This window comes from Emys orbicularis, chromosome 2 (genome assembly GCF_028017835.1).
Source record: "Emys orbicularis isolate rEmyOrb1 chromosome 2, rEmyOrb1.hap1, whole genome shotgun sequence".
In the NCBI taxonomy this organism is placed as follows: domain Eukaryota; kingdom Metazoa; phylum Chordata; order Testudines; family Emydidae; genus Emys; species Emys orbicularis.
Window position 1 is genome coordinate 36,097,777 of NC_088684.1, and position 12,755 is coordinate 36,110,531.

Here is a 12,755-nt window from a genome sequence, read left to right on the forward strand (position 1 = left end):
GCTGGTGGTGGCTGTTTTTCATGAGTGTTGTACTACAGTCCGGAGCTGTACAGCCAAAGTATGCAAGTGCGTAAAAGCCACCTTCAGTGCCACCTGCAAGACCTACAGATATCTGACCCCTGACCTCTGGAAAGACACTGTATGCAGCAATTCTTTCCAGGGGGGTTATATTATTATCATCTAGCTATGACCCACACACAGCCTGAGTGCAGAGAACTTGAATAGCTGATGTGGAAAGAAGTTAAATGTTTCTGTACAAGAAACAAAATTTTTTTTTTTTCAGAAAAGATCTTTATTATTTTGAAAGGAAATTTAAAGGAGATTGAAGAGTCAACCACAGTACTCACAAGGGAAGGGTGGGATGAAAACTCTTAAGTCAATGGAGTCCCTCAAGAAGGAGTGTGTCTTTACTGTTTTCTATTTGAGAACTAGCCATCATGTCTATTCTTGGCCTCAGACTGATACATTAAAAAAAGAGACTCCGAGGATATTTCTCATCAATTACACCAATTTCTATCACAGTGCCTAAAACATATTAATGATGTTACTTTAAATTGACTGTAATTTGCTAAATAAATAACACTGCTTAGTAAAACCACTGAAGGAAATGACTTGGTGATCTAAGCCTTAGGACAGAAAGACCAAGACTCACTAGAACCACAGGTTCAAAAAATGATAGGGTCAACTCAGTTCTATATTCTTCTGAGCTAGATACACTGAGGTGGTAAATTGCATATGTCTTTTGGAGGAGGCCTTAAAAATGAGGTCCTGACTGAGCTAAGTACAGTAGGAAGGCACAATCCTTGTTCAGAAGAGCTTACAAACTAATTTAATACAAGACCCAAAGGAGTGTAACAAACATGAGGGTGAAGTAGGAGAGGAAAGACAAAGGTAACTACTAGGAGTGTGCCGTTATAGAGGCTTGTAATATGCAAGACTGGATGATTCAGAATTATTTAAATGTTATGTTCTTAAACAAAACAAATAGTCATTGTGTGTGAGAGAGATTAGGATGTGGTAGGGGATGAGTGGTAGCAGACACTCTGGAAGGTTCATCCTTGCATCAGGGCAAGTGCCAGTAGTGGCAGATCATACTGCTTCCCATTTCAGGGATGGCAGGAAGCAGTGCAGCCTAATGCACAGGCTTGGGCAGCTCTGAGTACTTTGTAGAGGCAGAGAACCAACTCAGGTCTTCCTTCCTCCTATTCCTGTTCGCCCCTGTGTCAGCCACCCTTTGAGATGTTACATAAAATCATTTTTGGCAGAGTTGGGAATAGAATCTACATCCCTTAATACAGCAGATCCAATTCTCATCCACTTGGATGGACTGCCTCTTCGAAAGGACCTGTAAAATCCCTGTGGTTGGCCATGATGTCTGGAAAATGGAGCAACTTCTGTTTATGTAACTATTTCAAAATGTTATACTTCCTCCTGTAGTGGCTTGTGCAAAGAGGGTAACAGCCTACTCTGGCTGCTAGCCATTGCAATTACTCCTTTAGTTCAAGTGGTAGAGGTTTAAGCTGTATTGCTGAAGGGCTAGGGTTCACTTCTTTCTGATGACTCTGAAGGAAGTAATACAACTGCACATTACTTAATTTGTTTTTTTAAACAATCCAACAAGCCAAACAACACTAGGAAATTACATGCAGAATCTAATTTTGTAGAATGTTATTAACGTTTCAAAATCAAGCTCTCAAAAGTTATGACATGCCAGAAGTAAGGTTGCCCATGCAACCTAAGTTCTGTCTCTTTGTGCATATTCATTATGGTACAGTCTTTAATTACATGATTACATACTATTTTGCCCACAGGACCCCTGCCTCATTCAGTCCACAGTGCTCAGGCAACTGTTCAGTATTTCTTCTTTATTCTCATCATTCAGTTGTGGCCTCACACCTTATGTAGTACTCATCATCCAAACTCTGCACTGAATATGGAATTATTAATTTCCTCATAGGGTTTTCTATGGTACTCATCACTGAAGTATCTGAGTGCCTCACAAATGTTAATTTATATCCACAACTCTCCTTTGAGATACAAAACTATTATCGTCACTATTTCACAGATGAGTACAAAGAGCATAAGAACAAAATTTGCATGTGTTGACCAATTATGGTGCATAATTTTTCAAATACTTAGCATTTTATAGTTTTAAATGAATAATAAATGAATCTTCACAACACTCCTGCCTGAGAGGTAGCTGGGTAACTATTGCAGATGGGGAACTGAGATAGAGCGGCACAGTGAACTGCTTAAAGCTACACTGGGAGTCACCATCAGAGTTAGCATTAGACAGAGGGGCCTCCTGACTCCCAACTCTGGCCAGAGGTTCCACAGCTGCCACTTACTTTTGCTGCAATTGTGAGCGCTCAGCACTTGTGAAAATTGGGCCCTTCTCATGTTGGGTTCCCAGGGGGGAGGGCTAGCTCAGTGGTTCGAGCATTGGCCTGCTAAACCCAGGGTTATGAGTTCAATCCTTGAGGGGGCCACTTAGGGATCTGGGGCAAAAATCAGTACTTGGTCCTGCTAGTGAAGGCAGGGGGCTGGACTCAAGGTCCTTTCCAGTTCTAGGAGATAGGATATCTCCAATTTTTAAAAAAAATTAAATTTAAAACATGAGGAACACACAGCAAAAATCTGATTTCAGTAACTCACCTAGAAAATATGTGGCAGAGCCGGGGAGAGAATCAAGCTCTCCTAGGTGGCATTCACCTGCTTTAACCACAAAATCATCCTTTCTCGCCTTAGTCTTTACACTCCTCCTACACCTTCTACAGTAAATATGACACATTGCTACATATTTCTGCCTCATTCACCACACAGCCCTAATTCATTTAGTGAGCTCAGTGCATTCTGTGCACTGAATAATGCTGGGTCCTTTGGAAAAAGTAGTATGTGATCATGTAAATAAAGACTGTATCATAATGCATACACACCATGGGGCAGAATGAAGGTTGCATGACCTACCTCAATTCTGTCTTTTCCTAAGTTTTGAGAGCTTAATTTTGCAACCTTCATAAAAGTATTTAAATATAGCTTTATTGTCAGCAATATACTGCACAGCTGGAGTGCTAGATATAGTTAAAACTAGCTAAGAATTTCTATCCTAGATCATTTCCATTCATACTTTTCTGAAAAATAAAATTTTCCAGGCCTTGTCTCTGACTTAGATGAATGCTGAGATAGGGAGGCGCTAAGTCATTTACTCATACATTATGGGTGGTACATCCACATCTGAGTATGTGAAAATAGTGTTGTCAATTAAGAAGATACCACAGAATTACAATATATGCCCATGTACTGTATCTGACCTTGTTCCTGCAAAAATTAATGTGTTCACCTTGGTATAAATGAGTAATTGAGGAAAACGACAATCATGCATGTTTCACAGAATCATAGGACTGGAAGGGACCTCGAGAGGTCTTCTAGTCCAGTCCCCTGCACTCAAGGCAGAACTAAGTATTATCTAAGGTGTTTATCTAACCTGCTCCTAAAAACATCCAATGATGGAAATTCCACAACCTCTCTAGGCAATTTATTCCAGTGCTTAACTACCCTGACAGTTAGGAAGTTTTTCCTAATGTCCAACCTAAACATCCCTTGATGCATTACAAGCCCATTGCTTAAATGGGCTTGTTTGTAGGTTTGTGACCTCTCTGGGCACATACACTGCAGCAGGCATTGTGGCTCTATTGTACAAAAAATATGAGATGCTGTTTTTTGGTTGCACATTCCTAAATGTTTTATTCATTCATTCCTTACGCAGACATTATTAGCATATTTAAACATTCCCTGGTTTGAACTCTAGGCTCAATTAGATATGTTCATATTAATATTAAAATAAGTTAGCATTATATGTAGCATTATATATAGTGGACCCAATGTGTTATTACAGAAACAGAAGAGAACATCTTAAATAAATCCAGGTCTCTCTGCTCCCCTTCTTTGACAAGTATAATTTGGGCTTCCCTCTTTTTACTCCGAATGATTGAGTCCTTGGTTCTCCTGTTACCCTCTCTCCCAACTAATGAACTATGGGCTCTTCTATTTCTCCCCACTATTAAATTAATTCTGTGCACTTCCCTCCTCCCCACATTTCTTTGCAGGCTCCTCTATTGCAGTCAGTGTTACCGACACTTCCAAATTTGATCACAAGTCTCAATATTTGTTTTGGTTTTTTTAAGCCCCAACCCCAGTGGTGAGTCAGCTGCGAACCAGCTGAGCGGCAAACAGCGGAGAGGCTAACAGAGGGAGTTTAACTGGGAGTTCGCCTGGGGAGAGCCCACTGAGGCTTTCATCTTGCAGGCTTCTCTGAGTAGTTCCAGCAACAGCTGAGGAAGCTCTTAGAAGGAAGGTAATATGGATGGTGAGCAATCGGCTGTTGTGACCTGCACAGGATGTGCCATGTTTGTCTTTCTTCCACAGGACAGAAGCGACTCTGTCTGTACAGAGTGCAAGCTGGTCTCCATATTGGAAGAGAAGGTTCAAGGTCTGGAGAAACTAGTATTAACCCTGTGTTGCATAAGAGAAAATGAAGATTTCCTGGACAGACGTCAGGATATGCTTCTACGGGCACAACATTCTGAAGAATCAGAGCAGGCTGCACAGCGGGGACAGAAGGATGGTGAAGTAATTTGGCAGCATGTGACCTCCAGAAGAAGAAAGAGGAGCGTCCATGTACCAGCAATGCAGATACAGGTGAGCAACCGTTTTCATGTTCTCTCCACAGGTACTAATGTGGAGAGTGTACTAGATGATACATCTGAGGGAAGGGAGCAGAAGGAGACTCCACCGATAGGAAGGCATGAGATGCACTGTCCTAGGGATGGGGGTTCCACAACCACTGTTCGCAAGAGAAGGAGGCAGGTGGTGGTGGTCAGGGACTCCCTCCTCAGGGGGACTGAGTCATCTATCGGCCGTCCTGACCGGGAAAACCGAGAAGTCTGCTGCTTGCCAGGAGCTAGGATTCACAATGTGATGGAGAGACTGTCGAGACTCATCAAGCCCTCGGATTGCTACCCCTTCCTGCTTCTCCACGTGGGCACCAATGATACTGCCAAGAATGACCTTGAGCGGATCACTGCAGACTACGTGGCTCTGGGAAGAAGGATAAAGGAGTTTGAGGTGCGAGTGGTGTTCTCATCCATCCTCCCTGTGGAAGGAAAAGGCCCGCGTAGAGACCGTCAAATTGTGGAAGTCAACAAATGGCTACGCAGGTTGTGTCGGAGAGAAGGCTTTGGATTCTTCGACCATGGGATGGTGTTCCAAGAAGGAGGAGTGCTAGGCAGAGACGGGTTCCACCTAACAAAGAGAGGGAAGAGCAGCTACGCAAGCAGGCTGGCTAACCTAGTGAGGAGGGCTTTAAACTAGGTTAACGGGGGGAAGGAGACCAAAGCCCTGAGGTAAGTGGGGAAGTGGGATACCAGGAGGAAGCACGAGCAGGAGAGCACAAGAGGGGAGGTCTCCTGCCTCATACTGAGAAAGCAGGATGATCAGAGAGTTATCTTCAGTGCCTATACACAAATGCAAGAAGCCTGGGAAACAAGCAGGGAGAACTGGAAGTCCTGGCACAGTCAAGGAATTATGGTGTCATTGGAATAACAGAGACTTGGAGGGATAACTCACATGACTGGAGTACTGTCATGGGTGGATACAAACTGTTCAGGAAGGACAGGCAGGGCAGAAAAGGTGGAGGAGTTGCATTGTATGTAAGAGAGCAGTATGACTGCTCAGAGCTCCGGTATGAAACTGCAGAAAAACCTGAGAGTCTCTGGATTAAGTTTAGAAGTGTGAGCAACACGGGGGATGTCGTGGTGGGAGTCTGCTATAGACCACCAGACCAGGGGGATGAGGTGGATGGGGCTTTCTTCCGGCAACTAAGAGCAGTTACTAGATCACAGGCTCTGGTTCTCATGGGAGACTTCAATCACCCTGATATCTGCTGGGAGAGCAATATAGTGGTGCACAGACAATCCAGGAAGTTTTTGGAAAGTGTAGGGGACAATTTACTGGTGCAAGTATTAGAGGAACCAACGAGGGGCAGAGCTCTTCTTGACCTGCTGCTCACAAACAGAGAAGAATTAGCAGGGGAAGCAAAAGTGGATGGGAACCTGGGAGGCAGTGACCATGAGATGGTCGAGTTCAGGATCCTGACACAAGGAAGAAAGGAGAGCAGCAGAATACAGACCCTGGACTTCAGAAAATCAGACTTTGACTCCCTCAGGGAACTGATGGGCAGGATCCCCTGGGAGAATAACATGAGGGGGAAAGGAGTCCAGGAGAGTTGGCTGTATTTTAAAGAATCCTTATTGAGGTTGCAGGAACAAATCATCCCGATGTGTAGAAAGAATAGTAAATATGGCAGGCGACCAGCTTGGCTTAACAGTGAAATCCTTGCTGATCTTAAACACAAAAAAGAAGCTTACAAGAAGTGGAAGATTGCACAAATGACCAGGGAGGAGTATAAAAATATTGCTCAGGCATGCAGGAGTGAAATCAGGAAGGCCAAATCACACTTGGAGTTGCAGCTAGCAAGAGATGTTAAGAATAACAAGAAGAATTTCTTCAGGTATGTTAGCAACAAGAAGAAAGTCAAGGAAAGTGTGGGCCCCTTACTGAATGAGGGAGGCAACCTAGTGACAGAGGATGTGAAAAAAGCTAATGAACTCAATGCTTTTTTTGCCTCTGTCTTCACGAACAAGGTCAGCTCCCAGACTACTGCACTGGGCAGCACAGCATGGGGAGGAGGTGACCAGCCTTCTGTGTAGAAAGAAGTGGTTCAGGACTATTTAGAAAAGCGGGACGAGCACAAGTCCATGGGGTCGGATGCACTGCATCCGAGGGTGCTAAAGGAGCTGGCGGATGTGATTGCAGAGCCATTGGCCATTATCTTTGAAAACTCACGGGGGAGGTCCCAGATGACTGGAAAAAGGCTAATGTAGTGCCCATCTTTAAAAAAGGGAAGGAGGAGGATCTGGGGAACTACAGGCCAGTCAGCCTCACCTCAGTCCCTGGAAAAATCTTGGAGCAGGTCCTCAACGAATCAATTCTGAAGTACTTAGAGGAGAGGAAAGTGATCAGGAACAGTCAGCATGGATTCACCAAGGGCAAGTCATGCCTGACTAACCTAATTGCCTTCTATGACAAGATAACTGGCTCTGTGGATGAGGGGAAAGCAGTGGACATGTTATTTCTTGACTTTAGCAAAGCTTTTGATATCGTCTCCCACAGTATTCTTTCCGGCAAGATAAAGAAGTATGGGCTGGATGAATGGACTATAAGGTGGATAGAAAGCTGGCTAGATCATCAGGATCAACGAATAGTGATCAATGGCTCCATGTCTAGTTGGCAGACGGTATCAAGTGGAGTGCCCCAAGGGTTGGTCCTGGGGCCGGTTTTGTTCAATATCTTCATTAATGATCTGGAGCATGCCGTGGACTGCACCCTCAGCAAGTTTGCAGATGACACTAAACTGGGAGGAATGGTAGATACGCTGGAGGGTAGGGATAGCATACAGAGGGACCTATACAAATTAGAGGATTGGGCCAAAAGAAATCTGATGAGGTTCAACAAGGACAAGTGCAGAGTCCTGCACTTAGGATGGAAGAATCCCATGTACTGCTACAGACTAGGGACCAAGTGGCTAGGCAGCAATTCTGCAGAAAAGGACCTAGGGGTTACAGTGGACGAGAAGCTGGATATGAGTCAACAGTGTGCCCTTGTTGCCAAGAAGGCTAATGGCATTTTGGGCTGTATAAGTAGGGGCATTGCCAGCAGATCGAGGGACGTGATCATTCCCCTGTATTCAACATTGGTGAGGCCTCATCTGGAGTACTGTGTCCAGTTTGGGGGCCCACACTACAAGAAGGATGTGGAAAAATTGGAAAGAGTCCAGCAGAGGGCTACAAAAATGATTAGGGGGCTGGAGCACATGACTTATGAGGAGAGGCTGTGGGAACTGGGATTGGTTAGTCTGCACAAGGGAGAATGAGTGGGGATTTGATAGCTGCTTTCAACTACCTGAAAGGGGGTTCCAAAGAGGATGGTTCTAGACTGTTCTCAGTGGTAGCAGATGACAGAACAAGGAGTAATGGTCTCGAGTTGCAGTTGGGGAGGTTTAGGTTGGATAGTAGGAAAAACCTTTTCACTAGAAGGGTGGTGAAGCACTGGAATGGGTTACCTAGGGAGGTGGTAGAATCTCCTTCCTTAGAGATTTTTAAGGTCAGGCCTGACAAAGCCCTGGCTGGGATGATTTAGTTGGGGATTGGTCCTGCTCTGAGCAGGGGGTTGGACTAGATGACCTCCTGAGGTCCCTTCCAACCCTGATATTCTATGATTCTATGATCTTATTACATAAAAACCTCTGGTTTTAGCCATCATCGCTGCAAAGAAAAACTTGAAAATTTGAACCCTAAAGGCTCAAAAAGCTAGAATGGAACATCTATTATCTTTAAAGTATCACAATTTTTATTCAGTGTTGTGATTTCAGAGCCTGACTCATGATTTTTGAATCCTCAGAGTTGACAATACTGCTGCTTATAGTGGGCTCTCACTTTCCTAGGTCTTCCTCTCCACCTAACTCCTCTGCTGTCCATTCTCCGTCCTCATTAAGGAGAGCAGCAATGGCTCTAGTCACTCCTTCCCCACTCCTTTTAAAGGATAAGTAGCAATTCAGCTGTTATAGGTCCTGTAAAAGAACTCTGCTTCCTGCCCTACATTCCCCTCCTGAAAAATGGGGTGAGTGAAGTGCTGCTCAACAGTTATCCTCCCTCATCACCTACTACTAAAAACAGCAGCAATGATATGAAAGATGAAATCTCAAGAAGAAATAAGAGGTACACAGCCTTGAGAAAAGTACTGAACAACATAGATATTAATCACTACATAAACAGCTTTCCAATGTTTAGTCATTACATCCTTATATTCTTATCACACCCTTTTTGGTATGGGAGAACAGTGCTTGAACTCTAACAAGTTTATCTTCTAAAATCAATGCTGCATTTGATTAAGTTAAGATCAGGATCTCAGAGCATCGAATGCAAGCTAATGAAAATCTTCAATTTTGAAACTACCTTTTCCCCAAGGAAAAAAAAAAGAATGCTAAAATATTTGAGTTTCTGTAACTTCTGGAACAGTTTTTGAATGTAGTGATAAACCACACCTCACCAGTAGGCAATGTGAGTTGACAGGGTTCTTAGAAGCTATCATGGAAAGAAAATGGATATGGGGAATAAACAGTAATTTGGGAAAACTATAATAGGTAGTTTGAAATGAGTAAGATAAGGTATTTTTTTATGTGTATGGCACCATTCCATTTACTTTAACACTTAGTATTTTGTGTGCAGTACATAGTTTACATGCACTGCTAAAATAATTATCTATATACAAATGGTAAACATCTAAAATTAAATTTTTACAGTCATGAAGTGTTTAAATATATTGAGGGGACAAAAGGGGGGAAAATATGTGAGCTGGGATATGATGAAATATACAGGACACGTAAAATGAAAAAATAACAGAGAGAAAAGCAGTAGAAGAGACAGACCTGAGTTTCTTCTTCTTGATGATTCCGCTTCTTCTGTGATCACATCATATAATGGACAGACATAGACAAAGGAGATGGGCGTGAGTGGATGTACTCAGAAGGTAAAAACTGACACTGAGGGAAAGGGTTGAAAATTGTTTTAAAGAGAAGCTTGTCGTGCAGAGTTAGTATATGGGGGTAAAATAACACAACAGACACCAAAAGGAAAAAGAAAGCTGAGAAACAGCTGATTAAACTACTATTGGAGAAAAAGAACCAGAAAGACAGAGTTAGTATAAGAGATGAGGAAATAACAAATGTTACAGTTGACTGCAATGCCAGTCCTGGCAGCGAAGCTGAGGAAAGACTTGGTTAGCAAAAGGCAGGCTAATTAGCAGTTACCACTTTGTTCATGACATGGATTAAGCTTCTTGAAACAATATCTATTTAAAAGCAAGTAACTTTTTTCTTTCTTTAAATGAACCTTAAAGATAACAAACCCTGATTTCATTCTTAAATTGCCAACATTGGGAACTGTATTATTAAAGTATTTTAATTATTTCTTTTCCTTTCTTATTTATGCTGAACCAAACTTCAGTTTATCCAAAATTACAGATTAATAACTGGAAAAGTATAAAAAAGCCCAATATTTTCCATAATTCACATAACACACCCTGCAAATAATCTGTGTTATCATAACATTGTGCTACTGCAATATTATCCAGCCCAAACTGTAGAACAAGGACAGTAAAAACAGAATATATAATTATTTTCTCTCACATTCAAATGAGTAGATAACATTCTAGTCCCCTCACTTGTAAACCAATTATATATGACTTACACAGTACAGGATATTTATATAAGTCAAGTGCATGAAGCAACTGTGTCCTCCTATACCTTACATTAAAATGTAGCATTCAAAACCATTCACTGCCATCTAAGACATGAGTATATTTTGGGGAGAGTTTCACTCAGTGTTCTATATGTCTATTTCCAGTTAGAGGGTGGAGGGAAGTAATCTTCAAAGGTAGTGGAAATTACACAAATGTTGGTGACCTGCCAACATCAGCAACATTAATGCATTCTTGTCTTCCAAAACGTAAGCAGAGCCAAAATATCCTGGCCTAGCTTTAACTTGCAATCCATACTGATCCTGAAACTTTCCTCATATATTCATCCCCCAATCAGAATTCATCTTCAGGCACTATAAAAAGAAGCCCAGAAAAGCTTGGGCAGTTGTTTTGCAATCAGTGTTGTCATTCCAAAAGAAATTATATAAATTGGAACACATCTGCATAAGTCAATAAATTGAAAATGATGCTAAAGACAAAACTTAATGTTACCTGTTACCAATTTAATGTTGTGTGTTCTAAGTGCTTTGAATGACATTTCTAACTTTATTCCATGTTAAACTAGAGCTGGCATACTGTAACCTATTACATACTGACAAAGCCAAGATTCTGCAAATCTTCTGTAATAAATCAACTTGTAAAAGACACATCTGATATTTATTTGTGCTAATTGAATAGGAATTTGTTTACAATTGGGTGCTAATCAATGAGCATATATGAAAGCAGTAAAAAGTTAAACAAAAAAACACCAGAGCAGCTGAAAGCTTTGATAAGGACTGTTATGTACCTACATTTTGAAAAGATAAAATGTTAGGATGAGTATGTATCTTTCTAGATAGGCAAGTCATATATGTCATAAACCAAGATATGAACAAATGAATACAAAAGCTCAGCTTTTCCTAGGTACTAGATATCCTGTATTGGCAATATGCAAACATAATTGCCACAACCATATAAAAAAGTCCAACTTTGTTAAGCTCTTTGAACATGTTTTATGTTGTATTCACATGTCCCTGAAACCCACACTATTAACTCAACTAAAAGTATTATTAGAAAGTGTTAAAATGAATATGGAAAAATATAATATATCTCTCTCGACCCCATATTTTTCATTGGTTATTTTTAATATCCAGCCGTTTGCTTATCTTAGAAAAAGAAACTTGCAGTTGGCCAAATCTCTCTTTAAGAGGTAGTGAAGGGGAGTTTGGCCTGAGTAAGGAATAAAGCCCCAGTTTTGCGATGGGATCTACCTATGAGAACTTCCAGCAAACAGGACTCTGTGTGGGCGTAAGAGTCCATAAGGGAGGCTCGTCTGCAGGATCAGGTATATGATTTAGGCCCAAATGATCAATATCTAGCTTCAATAATATTAATAACATGTCACAATATTTGCTGCCAATTCTCGGGCAACACTTGTCATCAAAATTTGTGTGTATTTTATTTACCATATATACTCGTTCATTAGCCCATTCGTTTATAAGCCGACCCCCCCAAGATGGTTAGGTAAAAATAGCAAAAACTGTATGACACTATATTTCAGGGGTTGGCAAAGTTTGGCTCCTGGCTATCAGGGTAAGCTGCTGGCGGGTTTGGACATTTTGTTTACTTGGAGCATCGGCAGGCATGGAGCCCCTCAGCTCCCTGTGGCCGCGGTTCGCCGTTCCCAGCCAATGGGAGCTGTGGGAAGTGGGGCCACTTCCCGCAGTTCCCATTGGCTGGGAACGGTGAACCGCGGCCACAGGGAGCTGAGGGGCTCCATGACTGCAGATGCTCCAAGTAAACAAAATGACAATATATTAGATATTCAATTCAATGATTCCAAAGAGTTTAAAATCATCAAATTTTGGTGTAGACCTGTTTCTAAGCCGACCCCTGCTCTTTGATGCGTCACTTTTTTACCAAAAATATTCGGCTTATGAACGAGTATATACGGTAAATTTTAACAATCCAACAGTGTCATCATCAATTAAGTGAAACAATTTTTAACAGTACAAATGTATTGTTATTCTTCTGCTTCTGTTACAAGACAGAATGTATTAGAAGCCCAATATTAACACAAGCCAGGCAGGAAAATAAAAAAAAAGTTACTTGTTTACTTGAGGACATCTGTCAGCTGGTGTCTCAAGAACTCAGAAGATTTTGCCATTGGTAATATTTTACTTTTTGATAATGGCTGATTCGTAAAAGTTCTGTAGCAGATAAATTAATAGTGCTATTAGGACTTCCTTCTACTGATGGTTAACTGAAAGGGGTTGGTGTGTTGCCATGCCATAACTTTTAGTGAGTAATATATGAATATTTATAGCAGTTTCCTTTTAAGAAGCTATGCCATACATCCCAAAAAGTAGAGTTTTAAAACTCTCTCTCTCTCTATTTCTTTT

The 12,755-nt window shown here is 41.6% G+C and overlaps 1 protein-coding gene across 39 annotated transcripts in view; it reads right to left on the bottom strand.

The window, feature by feature from the left end:
- Positions 1–12,755, bottom strand: part of RIMS2 (regulating synaptic membrane exocytosis 2) — a 765,985-nt gene that overhangs the window by 142,193 nt on the left and 611,037 nt on the right. For 10 of the 39 annotated variants that reach the window (XM_065398070.1, XM_065398072.1, XM_065398067.1 and 7 more), the window contains one exon: positions 9,545–9,577. The exons of 26 other annotated variants lie outside the window; for them this stretch is intronic. In XM_065398070.1, coding sequence (XP_065254142.1) covers positions 9,545–9,577 — 33 coding nt within the window. Of the gene's footprint in view, positions 1–9,544; positions 9,587–12,755 lie in introns of all 39 variants that reach the window. 3 more of the 39 variants (XM_065398068.1, XM_065398079.1, XM_065398082.1) reach the window with 2 other exon arrangements.